Source organism: Ammodytes marinus (assembly GCF_949987685.1).
Source record: "Ammodytes marinus genome assembly, chromosome: 17".
In the NCBI taxonomy this organism is placed as follows: Eukaryota; Metazoa; Chordata; class Actinopteri; order Uranoscopiformes; family Ammodytidae; genus Ammodytes; species Ammodytes marinus.
This window is the reverse complement of record NC_137221.1, coordinates 3,108,612-3,130,138: the sequence shown is the minus strand read 5'-3', so window position 1 is coordinate 3,130,138 and position 21,527 is coordinate 3,108,612. Positions and strand designations below refer to the sequence as shown.

The 21,527-nt window shown below is 41.8% G+C and overlaps 1 protein-coding gene across 1 annotated transcript; it reads right to left on the bottom strand.

Moving 5' to 3' along the window:
- Positions 1-724: 724 nt before the first annotated feature.
- Positions 725-19,868, bottom strand: LOC307264011 (uncharacterized protein; the record flags this gene model as incomplete). The annotated part of the gene is made up of 6 exons (XM_080045336.1): positions 725-728; positions 1,235-1,778; positions 12,972-13,125; positions 13,518-13,533; positions 16,726-16,957; positions 19,676-19,868. The coding sequence occupies 6 exons, from the start codon at positions 19,866-19,868 to the stop codon at positions 725-727; spliced, it is 1,143 nt and encodes a 380-aa protein (XP_079901462.1).
- Between the last annotated feature and the right edge of the window lie 1,659 nt (positions 19,869-21,527).

Sequence of the window (21,527 nt, the reverse complement as noted above, 5' to 3'; positions counted from 1 at the left end):
ATATTTGAATTTTGTATCTCTTGTTCTCCAGTTATTTGAAGTACTTACATTGTGTACATGTATAAAGTTCATACTTATTTAATCCTTATTGTTGTATTACTATTGTTCTTTTTTGCCGGATGTGAAATATGGATATGCTTACAAGGGTTGGGCGGTATCCAATTTTTTATACCTTGTTTGAACCTGTCCTAAATTCTCCCACAGTATTACCGTCGGGTAAAACTATTTCTAATTCAACTATAGACTATTTGTTTCATTTTCTGGATGTGAGTTCCTGTCTGGTTCTGGTCCTCCACAGTCCTCCTCAGCTCCTGTTTCCATCTGTTCAGTTGAGCTGCTGGCTCCAGGCTCTGCCTCTCTGTTCTGCTCAGTTGGATGAAGCTGTGAGGACTGAGGACAGACAAGCTTGTGTTTTGCTAGTTGATGACGCCAAGTGAATCTTTGGTCACAAACTGAGCAGGAGAATTTTTTCTCCCCTGTGTGGACAGGCATGTGTTGTCTCAAAGTTCCCTTCTGTGTAAATGCTTTTTCACAAACTGAGCACTTGAATGGTTTTTCCCCGGTATGCACAGCCATGTGTTCCTTCATATCTCGTTTCCTTTTAAAACTTTTCTCACAAAAACAACAGCTGAATAGTTTCTCTGCCTTGTGGACAGCCATGTGTAATGTCAAACCTGCCTTCTGTGTAAATCCTGTACCACAAACTGAGCACTTGAAAGTTTTCTCAGCTGAATGGAGGAACATGTGTTGTGTCAAATGGCCATTCTGTGTAAATGCTTTTTCACAAACTGAGCACTTGAAAGGTTTGTCCCCTGTATGCTTGGCCATGTGGAGTTTCAAATGTCCCTTCTGTATAAATCTTTGGTCACAAACAGTGCAACAGAATGTTTTCTCCCCTGTGTGGATGGCCATGTGTCCTGTCAAATTTCCCTTCTGTGTAAATCCTTTTTCACAAAATGAGCACTTGAAAGGTTTGTCAGCTGAATGGACGGCCATGTGTACTTTCATTTCTCCTTTCCGTTTAAAACGTTTCTCACATATAGAACAGCGGAATAGTTTCTCCCCTGTGTGGACTGCCATGTGTTGTCTCAAAATGTTTTTCCCTTTAGATGCTTTAGCAGAAAGTGAGCAGCTGAGTGGGTACTCATTGGTTTTACATCTGGCAACATTTTTAGAGACTTTATTATTTTTCAGAGACTTTGAACTTGATGGAGGTCCTCTGATATCCTTAGACCATTCATCACTATCTCCAGTGTCAGAAGAGTTTTCAATCTTGTCTTGTTGATGAAGCTGTGAGGACGGAGGACCGACACACTTGTGACTTTCTGCTTGTATAGAAGCAAACGTAGAGCAGCTGAATGGTTTCTTGCCTAAATTTACACTGGACTCATGCGCAGTGGTATCATTCCAGTCCTCATCGTCTTCAGTCTCAGGTTGTAAATGTGGATCTGGATGTGAGTTCCGGGCTGATTCTGGTCCTCCACAGTCCTCTCCATCAGCTCCTGTTTCCATCTCTTCAGTTTGTCTTTGATGAAGCTGTGAGGACTGAGGTTTCTCTTCGTCATCTTCACTCTTCACAGGGACAGGAGTGAATAGAAACTTGGTGATATCAGCCTCCTCCAGCCCTTGAAGCTGCTCTCCCTCCTGACTGGTCCAGAGTTCCTCCTGTTCCTCTTTAATGTGCGGGGGCTCTGGTGGGTCCTCCTGGTCAAGACTGGGGCTCCACTCCTGCTGCTCAGGGGGAACCTCTTCTTTAACCACTAGCAGCTGCTGGATGTCTGCAGGAAACATAACAGAGAAATGTTATTGGTGTGAATGCTGAACGTGAAACCTGACTAGTTCCACATATTATAACATGGAAACGTTCAGCTCAATTCAGAAGTGTCTGCTATCATTCAAATATTTGACATCTTTAATTCTTTTTAATCAGTGGAATCACATCTGCGTCGGTTGGCCGCGTGAACACAGGAGGCTCGCCGCTTGGTCATATTGGGCCATGTTCACCGCAGCCGCCGCCGCGGCCAACCGCCGCCTCATCGTAGGCGGCGGTTGGCCGCGTGACCGCAGGAGGCTCGCCGCTTGATCATATTGGGCCATATATTCCTGACGCCGACGCCGAGATCAGACCTGTCACACTTACGGTGCAACAACAACAATAACATGGTCCAGCTGTGCCAAAAAATACAGATGTAGGTTCACTGTGTAACCAGCAGCAGTCTTGTCACAAATATCATTAAAACAGCCTGAACACGCACCCCGATCGCAAATACACACACATTAACAGCAATTCAGCAACATACTAAACACATTAACAACAGCAGTGTGTGCTCAGCAGCACAAATAAAGGCAGACATCAGCCTACCTGAAAGTGAAAGTGTGCCGTCTGACGGAGGACAACACCGGTGCTTCGCTGTAGGCCTACTATATGGAATTCCACACGGACACTGCCTGTCAACTTTGGGTTCATATTATCCTCAGGAGCAGCACACAGCTGGGTGAGTTTCACTATGCTAACCGGCGCTACCTTGGCTAAAGTACAACCAACAGCTAAACAGATGCAAAATACACATATTTGCAGAATGTATTGGAAGCCCAATGTCCTCACTCCACACGCCCACCTCGTCTTGCAGACCACCGCCACCGGGCAATCTCAACGCTGATTGGCTGTGGAGGCGCGGCGCCCGGCGGCGCTGCAGAAAAAGATGAAAATGTTCATCTTTTTCTGCAGCGCCGTGTTCGCCGCACAAGCCTTCGATTCACGCTCCTTCGATGACACAATTTCTATGCGCCGCTAATGGCCGCGCTCCCGATTCACGCGCCTCTCATGAGGCACGGCCACACGCCGCGCAAGCCCCCGCCACCGGCCGCTGGACGCCGATTATTGGGTGGACGCGCGGCCACGCGCTAGTACATTGACTTTGTATGTAATCTCGCCGCGCGTCCAGTGCGGTGTGTTCCCAGCTTCAGTTTTTATATTTAGGGTGTATTCACACATGCCATGTTTAGTTCGATTGAAACGAACTCAGATGCACTTCCGCCTTCGGTGCGCATCTTTCAGGCAGGTGTGAATACAGCAATCGCACTCGGGGCGGACCAAACAAGCGCTCCGAGACCCAGCTGAAGAGGTGGTCTCGGCGTGCTTCCATACGCACTCTGATGCGGTTCGTTTGTGGTGTGAATTTGTCTGGACTCGATCCGACCCAAATGCACGAGGCACTGTGCCTTTTCTTTCTTTTCTTTTTAAATAAATTGCCGTCAGCTTCACATTATGGTGCTATGTTTGTGTTTCTGTTTCGTTTCTGGTTTTTTTGACGTTGTGTATTGCTTTGTGTATTGCTTTGTGTGTTGATTTCTTAATGCAGGACTGTTTAGTGATTGGGTGGGATATGGGTGGGATATGTTCGGGAGGGAAAAAAGGGGAAAAAATTAATAATCCATTGTATTGCAGCTGTTTAATACTTTGTGATTTAATAAAAAAACCTTTGAAAGAGCTTCACATTATGGGAAAGTGTTGTTGTCGCCATTGTTAGGACGATAAGTTGTGGTTTGACCGGGAGCCCAGAACAATATATTAGGCTACATTTGATCGAGAGGATGCGTAAAAATGCTGAATGTGTTCAGCGATCAGATGAAGGAGAGGGGAGCGTCTCCCGCACTGTGCCAACAGGTTAACGCTGCGCAAGAAGTGTGTGTTTTTATTTTGCTTCCCATGTACGGGAATGTACGTCAATACTATCCCTGTGTCAGTTTGGAGCTGAACTGCGCCGAACTGACAACCAGCTGATACACAGCTTAATCAGCTGAGTGTCAGCTTGAGCCTATTCCTCTCGCGAGCTGCGCGTACAGCAGCAAAAATACAGTAAAAATTATGTTTCACATCGTAGGCTACATGCCACATAACGTGGCATTGTCATAGGGCTACATATTATAACCATATGAAACAAGAATAATTTTATGTTTTTCTTCTTTATTTATAGGGTAGATGTAGGCCTTTTTAGTATTTTCACCCCATATTATATCGATAATAGCCTATATTCCTGCTTTTCTCCACCCCAGAATGTCTGTCCAATGAATGAATGACTACAGATCTCATGTGGTTTTACTTCGTAATGCTGGTTCACTTGCCTAAATTTACACTTGACTCATGTTCAGTGGTATCATTCCAGTCCTCCCTGTCTTCAGTCACAGGTCCTAATTCTGGATCTGGATGTGAGTTCCTGGCTGGTTCTGGTCCTCCACAGTCCTCTCCATCAGCTCCTGTTTCCATCTGTTGAGTTGAGCTGCTGGCTCCAGGCTCTGCCTCTCTGTTCTGCTCAGTTGGATGAAGCCGTGAGGACTGAGGACAGACAGGCTTGTGTTTTGCTAGTTGATGACGCCAAGTGAATCTTTGGTCACAAACAGAACAGCAGTATGTTTTCTCCCCTGTGTGGACAGTCATGTGTTGTGTCAAATGCCGCTTTTGTGTAAATGCTTTTTCACAAACTGAGCACTTGAAAGGTTTGTCTCTTGTGTCTGTATGCACGGCCATGTGTCGTGTTAAATATTCATTCCGTGTAAAACTTCTCTCACATACAGAGCAGCTGAACCTTTTCTCCCCTGTGTGGACAGCCATGTGTCGTCTCAAATTTCTCTTCTGTCTAAATGCTTTACCACAAAGTGAGCAGCTGAGTGGATTTTCTTTGGAATTACATCGGACACCACTTTTAGAGACTTCATTTTTGTTCAGAGACTTTGAATCTGATGGAGGTTCTCTGATATCCTTATACCATTCATCACTGTGTTCAGTGTCAGAAGAGTCTTCAGTCTTGTCTCGTTGATGAAGCTGTGAGGACTGAGGACCGACACACTTGTGATTTTTGACGTCTGTGGAATGAGTGAATCTTTTGTTACAAATGCTGCAGTTGAATCGTCTGTCTCCTGTGTTGACGCTTGAATGTTGAGTCAGACTTTCTGTTTGTGTAGAGCTTTTACCACGAACTGAGCAACTAATTAGTTTCTCTTCTGTGTGAGTTCTCATATGTCTCTTCAGAATTAATTTGCGGCAAAAACTTTTACCACCCTTAGAGTAGCTGAATGGTTTCTTGCCTACATTTACACTTGACTCATGTTCAGTGGTATCATTCCAGTCCTCACTGTCTTCAGTCGCAGGAGTGAATAGGAACTTGTTGATATCAGCCTCCTCCAGCCTTTGAAGCTGCTCTCCCTCCTGACTGGTCCAGAGTTCCTCCTGTTCCTCTTTAATGTGTGGGGGCTCTGGTGGGTCCTCCTGGTCCAGACTGGGGATCCACTCCTGCTGCTCAGGGGGAACCTCTTCTTTAACCATCAGCAGCTGCTGGATGTCTGCAGGAAATATAACAGAGAAATTTTATTGGTGTGAATACTGAAAGTGAAACCTCACTAGTTCCACATACTTTAACGTGGACACGTTTAGCTCAATTAGGACATTTCTGCTATCATTCAAATATTTGATATCTTTCATTCTTTTGTAGCGCTGTTCCCGACTAAAAATGTTCTCAGTCTAATCCCATCTGCCTGTTGAATATAGAAATTTGACTTTTCACCATTGTAAGAGTCATTTTCGGGTGTCAATTTATGTTGTCACGTCATGTGTTGTCCACCAGGTGTCACTGCCCTATTGCCTAAGGCACAGGTATAAAGTGTGTCAGTTGTAGGTTTGTTTGCCGTTTGACTCCGGAGGGGCATATGTTGTTTGACCGCTAGAACCCTCTCAATTTTAAGAGTTGTTATGTCACTGAGGATCCATCTAAATGTATTCACGTCATTGGTGTTATGGTGAGCAATAATTGTGTCGCAAACAGGAGACGATCACACGGATCATTCATTCATTTATTTATTTATTTATTTATTTATTTATTTATTATTCTTTCGGACAATTCCACACAATACACAATTTTCTCTTGCAAATATTCATACATCATACTTTGTGTTGTCATTCATTAATTCACACAGCTAGATTATACAAACATTGGGAAACATAGCATGGCAACCTGGGGCCTATTGCATAAAAGTGGAATAAAGACATCCAGGATGATTGATAAAGCCAGCCTTGACAAAGTCTTGCCTGGGCACTTTGGATTAAGGCTGTTACATACTCCGCGAGAAGAAAGAACAAAGGTCTCGGTGACAGAGCTGCGAGAAGAAAATGACGTCATTTTCTTCTCTCAGCTCTTGTTTAGCTGTTCTCGCAGCTTGTTCTCGACACATCACCCGGGCCGAACTTTCTTCTCGCAGCTTGTCCGAGAACTATTGTGTGATTGGTCAGTCTGAAGTCAATGAGGAAAGCGAAGTGAAATCAGCTGGCGCTACTGAGTAAATTACCATGGTAACAATGTGCCGCGGTGAGGAATTCGGCAGTTGAGTTCTCGTGAAGTATGTAATGTCAGACCAGAAAGAACTTCTCGCAGCTCTGTCACGAGAACTTTGTTCTTTCTTCTCGCGGAGTATGTAACAGCCTTTAGTCAGTTGCATAAACGCCAATCCAGGATGTAAAGGGGCTGCTTTGTCAAGCCAGGTGTAAGTAATTATGTTAAATCCCAGCCCACAGCTTTCAGAAGTAGACCCAAAGATCGAACACAGATTTACTGATGGAAAAATGGAAAAGACGGCCCATTTTCCCACAATGCCTTGCTAGTTTAAAGGGGACATATTATGCAAAAACTCGGGTTTAAATGTGTATTTCCGAGGTCTACTAGAAAAGGTTTTAATGGTCTATTGTACAAAAAGCCCATTAGTTTTCTACCAATGCCCATTTCTTCATTGCCTTTTCAGGCCTTTTTTGGCCTCTCCCTAAAAAATTTGGTTTTGACATCTACCCCCCTCCTATCTACATGGGCGTGCATGCTCCGCCCTGCTCATTTACTCTATACCTACCTATATGGGCATGGCACACGCCCAGCTGTCAGTTTTGTTTACTTTTGGCCAATGCAGCATGGAGATCGATGTTACCATGTTTACCTTCATTTCTACAGCAAATATCAGCACACTTATCACTTCTAAACCAAAAGCTTTACAACTGAACCTGGTCAGGCAGGAGTCTGAGCTGAAAACTGTGAAAATTGCATCAAGATTTCTGGTTTCCCTGACATTATCCTCAGGTAAATACAGCTTAAATATGTCACAGTCAGTAACAGAATATGAGCTAAGTATTTATGAATAAACTCTCTAAACTTGTAACATACAACATTTTATGTATGTCTCTACAGGTTAAACTGGGGAATGATCTACAACCCAGTGGAGTGAAAAAGCTTTGGTTGTGATGCCATGCTGTAAATGTACAGTAACGTGGCAGGAACGGAATGTATCATGTCAAGATCCACTGGAAAGACATTATCTTTTGTAAAAAAAAAATATATAGAAACAATTACAGTCAGAGCTGCAAATTATCTGACACCCTTTCAATATCTAGTAGGTAATGTATCATTTGTATTGTGATCACTCATTTATAATAAAGTTTTACTGTTAAAACATGTATTGTGTTGCTTACTGTCACTGTTTGCTTCGTGTAGTAAAGGATTACTTGAAACTCACATTTTCATAGTCAGGATGTTGGACTAGTTTTCAGACCGATCTACATGCATTGACTTATAAGTTTTTTAATTCAACCCTTTATCTCTCTGAAGATTTTTTCTTTGAAACAGTATCATTACATTTTAAAATGACCAAAACCATACTTAAAAATAAAGCAGTTTATTCATAGCCAGTGAAATGGAAATATAAAGTGTACATAATTCAAACAGAAGCAAAGCCATATTGTATGTAACTGTCCAGTTGTTGCTGGTGGGCCCTGAAGAAGACCACCTGTTCCATCCAGTGAACAGTCCTCTGATGGAACAGATAGTGTGACGGTCCTTGTGGGTCAACGCTCCGTCAGGTCACTCATCTGTAAAACATGGCACAATCAATGTTACATCATGTAGCCTACATAGCATACATCATACATCTGTAGTTATGGCAAAGCTACAAACTAATAAATATATTTTTTCTTCCATTATTAAATAAGATAGGCTACTAATAGATTCAGTATAGCCCTTGCTCAAGAAGCAACGAGTTCTGAGTGATACTGTGTGCTTTTTGAAATATAATGGACAGGAAACAAACAGCAGCAGAGGCAAATTACAGTATTCCTGTCTGTTATAGTGTACATTACACTAGAGATGTAATAGGCCTACTGCTGCATGTACCACGACTGCTTGCATAACTACACACTGTCAACAACAAACAAATACTCTTCAGTTTCCAACACACCGTACAGTTTCACCGTCTGTTTTTCACACGGGCTGTCACGGACAGACTCACAGATCTAACCGTTAGCATACAAGCTAACGGACGCTAACGCTAACTACTTAACCCAGAGACATTCTCTCGTTTCAGTCGGCGTTGGTTATTATAGGAGGGATAAATTAAAGCACATTACACACATTGAACTCATAAACGGACAGATTTGTTTTTAAATAGGACTACTTACATTTCCAGAGGAGAGATGGTGTCTCTCTGTCTTCCAGGCACAATCTCCTCCACACTCCAGTATAACAGCAGATCACACTAGATTGCCAACCTTTGCTGGGCATAGCCAAACAAAAAATGTAAGTAAATCCATTCAGCCCCGGTCTGCTTCGAGGCTGGGGTGTGATGGTAGCTTGAGGATGAGCTAACACTGCAGCTTGCTTCTCCTCTGTTGTTGCATGAGCGAGTGGAGGCTCAGCTGTGTGTGGTTACCAACGGGGCGTCTTGATTTGCCAATCAACTACCGAGTTTCTGGTAAGCTTTCCCGTGGGAGTATTTATGATAATGAAAACCGACCGGTTTCGTCACCAGTCTGTGTTTTTTGGAAGAAACCTTCAAATCCCCCTTTTTTCTAAAAAAGCATCCCTGAAGAAACTGACACATTTGTTTTTTTGAAGCTTGTGTGTGCTGGTAGAGACCCCAATAACCTAAAAGGGTGCCCAAACACCTGCAATGTTTTGTTTTTCATAATATGTCCCCTTTAAACCGTAAGTGAGGGGGCAGTTCATTTCATACAGGAGATGTATTCTCTGCCAACTGTTCTTGATGTTCCTGCATTGTTTTATGATAAAATAGTTCACAGTGAGCAGTCTGCAGGTGCATCTAAAAAATTGAATATCATGGAAAGTCCATTCAAAAAGTGAAACTTTCATAGATTCATTACACAAAGTGAAATGTGTCAGGCCTTTTTTTTGGATGATTGATTGATCATGGAATAAAAAATCCAGTATCTCAAAATATTAGAATGTTACATACAACCAATCAGAAAAAGGATTTATAATACAGAAATGTCGACCTTCTGAAAAGTATGTTTATTCTAGATTAATTTCACTCCATGTGTAATGAATTTCTAGAATATATTTAAGTTTCACTTTTACAATTACAGAAAAAAGGAATTTTTCATTGATATTGAATTTTGTTTTAGATGCACCTCGATATAGTGATAAGTACAAAGTGAATTTATTTGACCCACACTTGCAACGTCATCTGCCATCGATAATCGATAATAAATATACCCTGCAATATTGAACATCAATTATTATAATTATTATCATTGCATCTTAATCTAATTATAATTAAGTTAATTATAAATGGTTCAGGTTAAATAGATAAAAAAGAAGAACTATTCAACTAAATGACAATGCAGTCTTTTATGTGGTACCTTAAAACAGGCTAATGAAAATAAAGCAAAACACAGAAGATCATGGAATAACTGTTAAACACCTTGAATTCAGATCGGAGTGATAGCTGACTGAGCCAATCAGGCAACAGAATAAGTTTATCTCCATGGTAACTTCTGTCCCTCCGCTTTTATGCAACCGGATCATGGCTAACGCAAGCCAGGATAACCGAAATATCCTAGGTTAATCCCTTATCCTAGTTTTATGCAATAGGCCCCAGGACACCAAGGAGTCAACCCAAGAAATGCCTTAGTTTTATATTTGGTCTTCTGTCTAAAGCCTCACTTTACACACAAATACAACTAACAAACTATGTTTCACCCGCTTCAATTGAAACGGCTCCCGCCCCTTTGGGGGGCCCCACTGACAATATATATTTTTTTCAATAATGCATTTGCATGCTATCGGGCCCAGGCCCAGGGGCCAGAGGGCACAGAGGGGCCAGAGGGCACAGAGCCAGATATACTGATAGTAACTTTTAATGCCGCATAGTCGAAGAGCTCAGTCACTCATGTCCACCCTTTATCAGTTGAAATGGGCCCCTCCATCTTATAACATGGGTCTGCAGACCAATCCACTGTACTGTTTTAGCAGAGTAAAGAGTGCTGCCTGTTTAAAGCTGGGGTGGAAAGTATGCGAGAAAACAGCTCTGAACGACAGCTATGCGCATGTGAATTCAGTTACATTGATAAGGAGACAAACACTATGTCCGATTCCGAGGTAATTAAACATTAGTAATGATAAATACATAAGTACATATTGAGCATCTACATCTTACTCACAGATAGGGATGTAACAATCAAAAAACGGTCGTTCGCGATATGAAAAGGCCACGAATGTCGACCGCGTTTTTTCTTGTTATACCGTGTCACAGTATTGAGGCGAGCGTGCATGGTAAATGCACTCTGTCATTGTGGAGAGTCTGGTAAGCAACGTTGTCATAAACGTAGCACTCAATCTAACACTGTATGGGTCACACCAACATTATTGACACAACATCTTATCACTGAAACATGACTTCTAACTTTAAATGGAACAGTCACGTCTCACGTGGGCCGTTGTTTACACTACGCAGACCAGCACGTGCAGCTTCACAACATTGAGTCACGCAGCAGCAAAGAAGAAGAGAGAGAAAGAGAAAAGGGAAAGAGAGAAAAAGATCGGCATAGTAGCTTACCAGACTGAAGAGAAAGTTGCTCGCGGGTGAGTTATATCATTATGAATCCAGGTGAACGTGAGGAAATGAGATACAAAAAAAAAAAAAACATCCACCGCGACCGCGCGTTTAATCCCAGGTAAAGTCGGCGAACTTCGGTGAAAGGCAGATGAAGGAAATAAGTCCAAAGATCCTTTATATGTTCATCACAACTTCACGTGAACTAGCATAGGAACTCAGCTTTACGAGCTATACCGCTGTTGCGCCGAAAGCTGTGACCTGCCAGAATATCACACATTCTGGCAGGTCACACGAAAAGTGTGAGGAAGGGAGGAGGGAGAGGAGTGCACTGCAAAAACATTGATTTTGAGACTGCAGTTTTAATTAATAACAAATAAAAATCATAATTTAATATTTTACTGAGTTCATTGTGCCTGTCATAATGTAGGCCTATTAAGGTAAAAGCATGGCTTGCAAAAATAGTGTTGAATAAAATAGAGTTGATAAGCAAATAAGACACAAATAAGGAAAATTATCACACTATTGTTAAATTATTTTATTCTATGCATACTTTTACAGTTACAGACAAGTGCCTAAAGTTTAGATTTAAAATTCCTATTTAATTTTAAAATTATAGGTGTAATGCTTCTTTAAAAAAAATAGTAGAGAAGCAGTGTCTTTGTTTTGGTGATAAGTTGTTTAAATCTCTCAGAAATCTCTTCATAATAAGATATAAAAAATGTAATTATTTGTTTGTGTGTGTTTTATTTAAATCAGCGGTATAACATTTCATTTAAGGGGGTAGAAATGAATTCTATCTAGAGTGAACTCTATCTGTGGCTGGGCCTCGAGGTTGTCTCCATGGACTCGCTCATACCACCTGGCGCCTGAAGACTCCCGTTGTGTCTGGACAGGGATAGATACACGGAACACACATACACACACACACACACACACAGGCACATATCACACATGAACCTGACCACTCAAGCCCTCTTGAATCCGTCCCCCTCTCCCTCCTTGTTGCAGTCCGGATGCTGCGGGCGGGGCGCGCCTGTCATCTGCGTACGCCCCCTGGTGCCTGTGCTGCGACACCTACCGTCCCATAAACCCTTAACCGTCCCTTTGATGTGCAAGTCTACGAGTCCTATTTGTCTGTGGTGTTTATCATGTTGCTTATTGTGCTAAGGTGGTTTTTTACTGATCACACACTGCACTCCCATAAGGAACGTAGTTCGATATTGGCATTTTTTTTAACCTGTCTTTTCCTGTTGTTCTCCTTTTCCTTCTATGAAATAGGAGCGCGGCGTACGCTAGACGAACCTACAGTTACACTCTTTCCTGTCCACCCATGTTATTGTCACTGTCTTTTAATGTTTCTTGGCGGGGTGTGAACTGAAAATAAATTTCGTTGTTCTGTAACGGTGCAATGACAAATAAATCTGATTCTGATTCTTTTGCCAAATATTACAGAGAAAAAATTACCAACCCTAGCTTTAAGGAAAATCTGAAAAATAATATTTCTTCTGCATCTCAGGATTTGATATAGCCTCTAAATGCTCTTCTCAGAGTGCACCAGAATGATGCATTTTAATTTAAAAAGGTACACATTTTCTTCCAGGGGGGAATCCGTCTGTGAACCAACTGGATTCCACAATCGTCTTTCTTTTCGTGAGGAGCCTGCACAAGCATTATTTTTTTTTTTTTTAAATGGGGAGCTCCACACTAGGTCTTGAAAAGGCCCCCCATATCGATAAGGCCGCCCTTGCACAGACACGCAGCATAAAAAAACACAAACTTTCATAAATTAAACGTTTTCAACTATTTCTGAACACATATTATAATTGTCTGTTTTGTTTTACCTTTGTTGTCCCTATTTATTGTCTGTTTGTCTATTTCTGATAAAGTAACTGAGAGCAACAAAAAATATTATAGGCCTACCTTGTGTGTTCCGTATAAAGCCGATTCTGATTGAGTATTATTTTGAAGGAGCTACGTGTTTGGATAGTGTTGGCTGAAAGAGACGCAGCGGGGACGTCTATTAGCCAGTGAAAGGCTTAAATCTGAATTTATCTGTTTAATAATGATCTTATAATGCTGGAGGAACATACCTGCTCTGTGTAACCGGACTTCAGGCTTCAAAACAGCGTCCAGTAGTTTCTGTTGTCGCTCGTTCTTCTCTTTTGAACGACCGAGTTCCTCCTCGTACTCTGCTATGGTTCTTTCAAACAGCCCAAATATCTCTTCAGCGGCCGCAGTTAGTCGCTGATTCACCAACGCTCTCACCATTTGGACATTAGACATTTTTCAGTCACTCTGACTCCGTCCCCCAGCTAGCATGCTAAGCTAACTGCAACAGCTTCGTAGCTACCGGCAGATGAGTGAGTGGAAAAACATGGTGTAAAAAGGTTGTCTCTGAGGGCGTTCAGAAAGGTTTATCCAGATATACACAGGCTAAGATTGGCTTTTTGAAGCTGTTATTTTCGATAATCAGCGGGACTCGTTGGGACGGGACCAAACGCCATTTTGTACCAAGTTAGTCAGAATAAGGCAAATCACTTCTGGTGCGTGAATATTTTTGGACTTCAGAATAAAAGCCCTGGTTTCCCTTTGGCAACACCATCACATTTAAAATAGTGATGAGGTGATTCACTTACGCTCTCGCCATTTGGACTTTAGACATGTTCACACAATCACACCAACTTGTTCTCCTTGAACAGTCCGACTGAACACAAAAGCGGGACAATGCGGTTTCTAATCAGGTTAAGTGCCACATGGTGAGGAAAGAACATCCGGGGCAAAATGGTACATGTCCTTCAAAATAAAATCACCAAGCTAAAGACAAATCTTAATTATATATTATATTTTTTTTAAATACAAAAACAAATAAAAATGAAAACAAACATACTTTTAATTAACAGTGATCTTCAGCAAGGGATTGTAATAAAGTACATTTACTGAAGGAAGCCCGTCTCTTTTTCGTTGAAGCAATAATGTAATTTAGTTTTATGGTGGGGTTGTATGGGGTACTAAGGCATAGTTATTTTGTTACCTCATAGTTTAGGGAGGAGTTTAGGGGAGATTTCGCTGTAGCAGAAGTCAGCCTTCTATTGTTGCAGAGGAGGCCAAAAGGAAAACGTTTTTTCTCCATATATGCTGAACTTAAACTCTAAATATCTCTTCAGTTGTACATTAAACTGAGATTTTTTCCACAGCTTTAGTTTGCTGCCGGACAGCTGTTTGTTTTTGTTTTCTTGTGTCTCTTGAATAGTCCACAGTAGCTCTGAGTCGAGCAGCTGATTGGAGTGATACAAAAATGAACAAAAGTCTGGTGGAAAACCTAAGCAGTGGAAAAAATGTAAGGGATAATTAGGTTTCAAGTTAACTTTTATTTATGTGATAAAAATTAGATATTTTATCTTTTTAAAGATACTACTAGTACAACCTTGGGCTTGTTGGGCCAGTTTGTGGACAGTGGGTTTCTGAGCATGTGTTAAAAACAGACTGTAGATGTACATATATATTTTTACACAGCTGGTATAAAGAAGGTTAAAAATTAGGTTCGTCTTCTAAAAGCTTTTATTTGGCGATCACTGACACACCTGGCCCACATCCTGACAGTTATGTTCCTGAGGTTTGTGAATAAAACAGTAACAATACAATGAAACAAGTTGTCAGTCATGTTTATTGAAAGAAAATGCACCACTGTAAACTGTTAATGTATTATAAATAAACTTGCCTTGCTTTGCCTAAGGTGATGAGGAGAAATTATTAATTTAGAAATCTGGATGCAAGTTCCTGGCTGGTTCTGGTCCTCCACAGGACCTCTCTGTTCTGCTCAGTTAGATGAAGCTGTGAGGACTCAGGACAGACACTCTTATGTTTTGCTAGTTGATGACACCAAGTGAATCTTTGGTCACAAACAGAACAGCAGAATGTTTTCTCCCCTGTGTGGACAGTCATATGTTGTGTCATATGGTGTTTCTGTGTAAATGCTTTACCACAAACTGAGCACTGGAAAAGTTTCTCATCTGAATGGACGAACATGTGTTGTCTCAAATTTCTCTTCCCTTTATATGCTTTACCACAAAGTGAGCAGCTGAGTGGATTTTCTTCTGTATTACATCTGACACCACTTTTAGAGACTTCATTAATTTTCAGTGACTTTGAACCTGACGGAGGTTCTCTGCTATCCTTAGACCAATCATCACTGTCTTCAGTGTCAGAAGAGTCTTCAGTCTTGTCTTTTTGATGAAAATGTGAGGACTGAGGACCGACACACTTGTGGTTTTGGACGTCTGTGAACCGAGTGAATCTTTTGTTACAAACGCTGCAGTTGAATCGTCTGTCTCCTGTGTTGACACTTGTGTGTCGAGTCAGACTTTTGAGTCGCTTCAGAATTAATCTAGGGTAAAACCTTTTACCACACTTAGAGTAGCCGAATGGTTTCTTGCCTAAATTCACACTTGACTCATGTTCAGTGGTATCATTCCAGTCTTCACTGTCTTCAGTCTCAGGTTGTAAATGTGGATCTGGATGCAAGTTCCTGGCTGGTTCTGGTCCTCCACAGTCCTCTCCATCAGCTCCTGTTTCCATCTGTTCAGCTTGTCTTTGATGAAGCTGTGAGGACTGATTTTTCTCTTCATCATCTTCACTCTTCACAGGGACAGGAGTGAATAGGAACTTGGTGATATCAGCCTCCTCCAGCCTTTGAAGCTGCTCTCCCTCCTGACTGGTCCAGAGTTCCTCCTGTTCCTCTTTAATGTGTGGGGGCTCTGGTGGGTCCTCCTGGTCCAGACTGGGGCTCCACTCCTGCTGCTCAGGGGGAACCTCTTCTTTATCCACCACAAGCTGCTCGATGTCTGCAGGAAACATAACAGAGAAATGTTATTGGTGTGAATACTGAAAGTGAAACCTCACTAGTTCCACATACTTTAACGTGGACACGTTTAGCTCAATTAGGACATTTCTGCTATCATTCAAATATTTGATATCTTTCATTCTTTTGTAGCGCTGTTCCCGACTAAAAATGTTCTCAGTCTAATCCCATCTGCCTGTTGAATACAGAAATTTGACTTTTCACCATTGTAAGAGTAATTTTCGGGTGTCAATTTATGTTGTCACGTCATGTGTTGTCCACCAGGTGTCACTGCCCTATTGCCTAAGACACAGGTATAAAGTGTGTCAGTTGGAGGTTTGTTTGCTGTTTGACTCCGGAGGGGCATATGTTGTTTGACCGCTAGAACCCTCTCAATTTTAAGAGTTGTTATGTCACTGAGGATCCATCTAAATGTATTCACGTCATTGGTGTTATGGTGAGCAATAAGTGTGTTGCAAACAGGAGACGATCACACGGATCATTCATTAATTCACACAGCTAGATTATACAAACATTGGGAAACATAGCATGGCAACCAGGACACCAAGGAGTCAACCCAATAAATGCATTAGTTTTATATTTGGTCTTCTGTCTAAAGCCTCACTTTACACACAAATACAACTAACTAACTATGTTTCACCTGCTTCAATTGAAACGGCTCCCGCCCCTTTGGGGGGCCCCACTGACAATATATATTTTTTTCAATAATGCATTTGCATGCTGTGTGTCGAGTCAGACTTTTGTGTCGCTTCAGAATTAATCTAGGGTAAAACCTTTTACCACACTTAAAGTAGCTGAATGGTTTCTTGCCTAAATTCACACTTGACTCATGTTCAGTGGTATCATTCCAGTCTTCACTGTCTTCAGTCTCAGGTTGTAAATGTGGATCTGGATGCAAGTTCCTGGCTGGTTCTGGTCCTCCACAGTCCTCTCCATCAGCTCCTGTTTCCATCTGTTCAGCTTGTCTTTGATGAAGCTGTGAGGACTGATTTTTCTCTTCATCGTCTTCACTCTTCACAGGGACAGGAGTGAATAGGAACTTGGTGATATCAGCCTCCTCCAGCCTTTGAAGCTGCTCTCCCTCCTGACTGGTCCAGAGTTCCTCCTGTTCCTCTTTAATGTGTGGGGGCTCTGGTGGGTCCTCCTGGTCCAGACTGGGGCTCCACTCCTGCTGCTCAGGGGGAACCTCTTCTTTATCCACCACAAGCTGCTCGATGTCTGCAGGAAACATAACAGAGAAATGTTATTGGTGTGAATACTGAAAGTGAAACCTCACTAGTTCCACATACTTTAACGTGGACACGTTTAGCTCAATTAGGACATTTCTGCTATCATTCAAATATTTGATATCTTTCATTATTTTGTAGCGCTGTTCCTGACTAAAAATGTTCTCAGTCTAATCCCATCTGCCTGTTGAATACAGAAATTTGACTTTTCACCATTGTAAGAGTAATTTTCGGGTGTCAATTTATGTTGTCACGTCATGTGTTGTCCACCAGGTGTCACTGCCCTATTGCCTAAGGCACAGGTATAAAGTGTGTCAGTTGGAGGTTTGTTTGCTGTTTGACTCCGGAGAGGCATATGTTGTTCTCAATTTTAAGAGTTGTTATGTCACTGAGGATCCATCTAAATGTATTCACGTCATTGGTGTTATGGTGAGCAATAATTGTGTTGCAAACAGGAGACGATCACACGGATCATTCATTCATTTACACAACTAGATTATACAAACATTGGGAAACATAGCATGGCAACCAGGACACCAAGGAGTCAACCCAAGAAATGCATTAGTTTTATATTTGGTCTTCTGTCTAAAGCCTCACTTTACACACAAATACAACTAACTAACTATGTTTCACCTGCTTCAATTGAAACGGCTCCCGCCCCTTTGGGGGGCCCCACTGACAATATATATTTTTTTCAATAATGCATTTGCATGCTGTGTGTCGAGTCAGACTTTTGTGTCGCTTCAGAATTAATCTAGGGTAAAACCTTTTACCACACTTAAAGTAGCTGAATGGTTTCTTGCCTAAATTCACACTTGACTCATGTTCAGTGGTATCATTCCAGTCTTCACAGTCTTCAGTCTCAGGTTGTAAATGTGGATCTGGATGCAAGTTCCTGGCTGGTTCTGGTCCTCCACAGTCCTCTCCATCAGCTCCTGTTTCCATCTGTTCAGTTTGTCTTTGATGAAGCTGAGAGGACTGAGGTTTCTCTTCATCATCTTCCCTCTTCGCAGGCACAGGAGTGAATAGAAACTTGGTGATAGCAGCCTCCTCCAGCACTTGAAGCTGCTCTCCCTCCTGACTGGTCCAGAGTTCCTCCTGTTCCTCTTTAATGTGTAGGGGCTCTGGTGGGTCCTCCTGGTCCAGACTGGGGCTCCACTCCTGCTGCTCAGGGGGAACCGCTTCTTTGACCACCAGCTGCTGGATGTCTGCAGGAAACATAACAGAGAAATGTTATTGATGTGAATGCTGAAAGTGAAACCTGACTGGTTCCACATACTTTAACGTGGAAAAGTTCAGATCAATCATGACATTTCTGCTATCATTCAAATTTGATATATTTAATTCTTTTGTAGCGCTATTCCGGACTGTAATTTGTATCAGCCGAATCACATCTGCCTGTTAAATACAGATATTTGACTATTCAATATTATTAGAGCTGCATAGATTAAAATAAGAGGCCTGATATTTCTGGAGATAGGCACACAGGACCACACTTTTAACATTGTTCACAATTCAAACACAATGTTTACACTGTATCTTAATAAGTTTATTATGCTACTAATGGAAAATTGATTTTGTCAACTAGACTGACAGTTTGGGAGTTAGAGGCTGCAGCTTGAGGGGAAATGTTGGATGAAATGACCTATCTGAACCCACGAGCAACAGGTGGAATTTCTGCCTGATCACAGGCCCTCATTAATTCAAACACTGAGCTGAATGACTCACTCTGGTCATTATAAGACTATTTCACACTTTTAAGCATTTTCTAAGACATTCAACTTCATTAGTTTCATCTTCATAATAATTGAATACTTCCCAACTTTTTATATTCCATGCATCTTTCAACTTTTGAAACGCATTCATATATGTTCTTCATACTCATTGTACTTTCAAGTAACCAGTCAAAAGGTAAGCTTTTCTACACTTATGATTGAACTTTTTTTCACATTTCATATTTTCAGTCAGAAATTATTCACATTTCAACATCTTTCAACTCTTCAATCCCAAAGATAACTTTCAACTATGCAGTTTAGCATCGGCTTTTCAGCATCAGCATTCACACCACAATAACTTCAGAAATTGCATTTCTAATCCTTATTGACTTCTACAGATCACTGAATATGAAGACACAGAAGAAAACACAAAAGTAAACACAGGAATAGTTTCACACTGTCCTCTCAGCTTAACAGATCTCTACAATATGTGTAAGAAACAGCAGAATCACAATGTTATTGTTCAGTGTGTATATAAATGGCTGTAGTATTGTTTTAGCCATTGTTCCCTCATACACTCCCAGTACATAGTTACCAAACATACTGCTTAATCTTCAAACTTTGGATCTATTTCAAGGGTCACATGAAAATATTACTTTCAGACTTTTGTACGTCACTTTACACACACGCTGCATTAAAACACAAACTTTCATATATCAAACGTTTTCAACTATTTCTAATTCTAAAGAATTGTAATTTTCTATTTTGTTTTACCTTTGTTGTCCCTATTTTTTTTCTCTTTCTATGAAAGTAACGGACAGCAACAAAAAACGTTATTCCTTGTATGTTAACATATAAAGCCGATTCTGAGTATTACTTTGAAGGAGCTACGTGTTTGGATAGCGTTGGCTGGAGAGACAGCGTGGACGCCATTTAAATACTTTAAAATAAATGTATCTGATACATTTTGATATTGTAATGCTGGAGGAACAAACCTGCTCTGTGTAACCGGACTTCAGGCTTCAAAACAGCGTCCAGTAGTTTCTTTTGTCGCTCGTTCTTCTCTTTTGAACGACAGAGTTCCTCCTCGTACTCTGCTATGGTCCTTTCAAACAGCCCAAATATCTCTTCAACAGCTGCAGCTAGGCGCTGAGTCACCAACGCTCTCACCATTTGGACTTCAGACATTTTAACCAGAAAGGTTTATTCAGACATACAGAGGCTATGGTAGCAAATGCTGCCTGCTTTAAGAGAAACTTGGAGACTCAACAGCGTGCCACGTTATGACCAGTCGCCATCTTGTTATAAATTAGTCAGAGTAAGGACAGTCACTTCCGTTGCATATACTTTTCTGGACTTCAGAATAAAAGCCCAAAAGGTGCGCTGAGGCAGAACCTGCACATGTAAAATATATCGTGGACCTATACAGTATCTCACAAAAGTGAGTACACCCCTAACATTTCTTCAAATATTTCATTATATCTTTCCATGCGACAACACTGAATAAATGACACTTTGATACAATGTCAAGTAGTCAGTGTACAGCTTGTATAACAGTGTAAATTTACTGTCCCCTCAAAATAACTCGACACACATCCATTAATGTCTAAACTGCTGGCAACAAAAGTGAGTACACCCCTTAGAAAAAATTTACAAATTGGGCCCAAAGTGTCAATATTTTGTTTTGCCATCATTATTTTCTAGCACTACCTTAACCCTCTTGGGCATGTAGTTCACTAGAGCTTCACAGGTTGCAACTGGAACCCTCTTCTACCCATTAATGACGACATCAAGGAGCTGGTGGATATTAGAGTCCTTGCGCTCCTCCATCTCCCGTTTGAGGATGCCCCAAAGATGCTCAATAGGGTTTAAGACTGGAGACATGCTTGGCCAGTCCATAACCTTTACCCTCAGCTTCTTTAGCAAGCCAGTGGTCGTTCGGAGGGGTGTTTGGGGTCGTTATCATGTTGCAGTACTGCCCTGCGGCCCAGTTTATGAAGGGAGGGGATCATGCTCTGCTTCAGTATGTCACAGTACATGTTAGAATTCAATGAACTGTAGATCCCCAGTGCTGGCAGCACTCATGCAGCCCCAGACCATGACACTCCAACCACCATGCTTGACTCTAGGCAAGACACACTTGTCTTTGTACTCCTCACCTGGTTGCCGCTCCACACTCTTAACACCATCTGAACCAAATAAATGTATTTTGGTCTCATCAGACCACAGGACATGGTTGCAGTAATCCATGTCCGTAGTCTGTTTGTCTTCAGCAAACTTTTTGTGGGGTTTCTTGTGCATCATCTTTAGAATAGGCTTCCTTCTGGTATGACAGCCATGCAGACCAGTATGATGCAGAGTGCGGCGTATGGTCTGAGCACTGACAGGTTGACCCCCCGCCCCTTCAAGCCCTTCAGCAATGCTGGCAGCACTCATACGTCTATTTTCCAAAGCCAACCTCTGTGTACGACGCTGCCCATGTGCACTCAACCTTCGTAAACTGGGCCGCAGGGTGGTATTGCAACATGATAACGACCCCAAACACACCTCCAAGACGACCAGTGGCTTGCTAAAAAAGCTGAGGGTAAAGGTTATGGCCTGGCCAAGCAAGTCTCCAGACCTAAACCCTATTGAGCATCTTTGGGGCATCCTCAAACGGAAGGTGGAGGAGCGCAAGGTCTTTAATATCCACCAGCTCTGTGATGCTGTCATAAATGGGTGGAAGAGGGTTCCAGTTGCAACCTGTGAAGCTCTAGTGAACTCCATGCCCAAGAGGGTTAAGGCAGTGCTGGAAAATAATGGTGGCCACACAAAATATTTACACTTTGGGCCCAATTTGTAAATTTT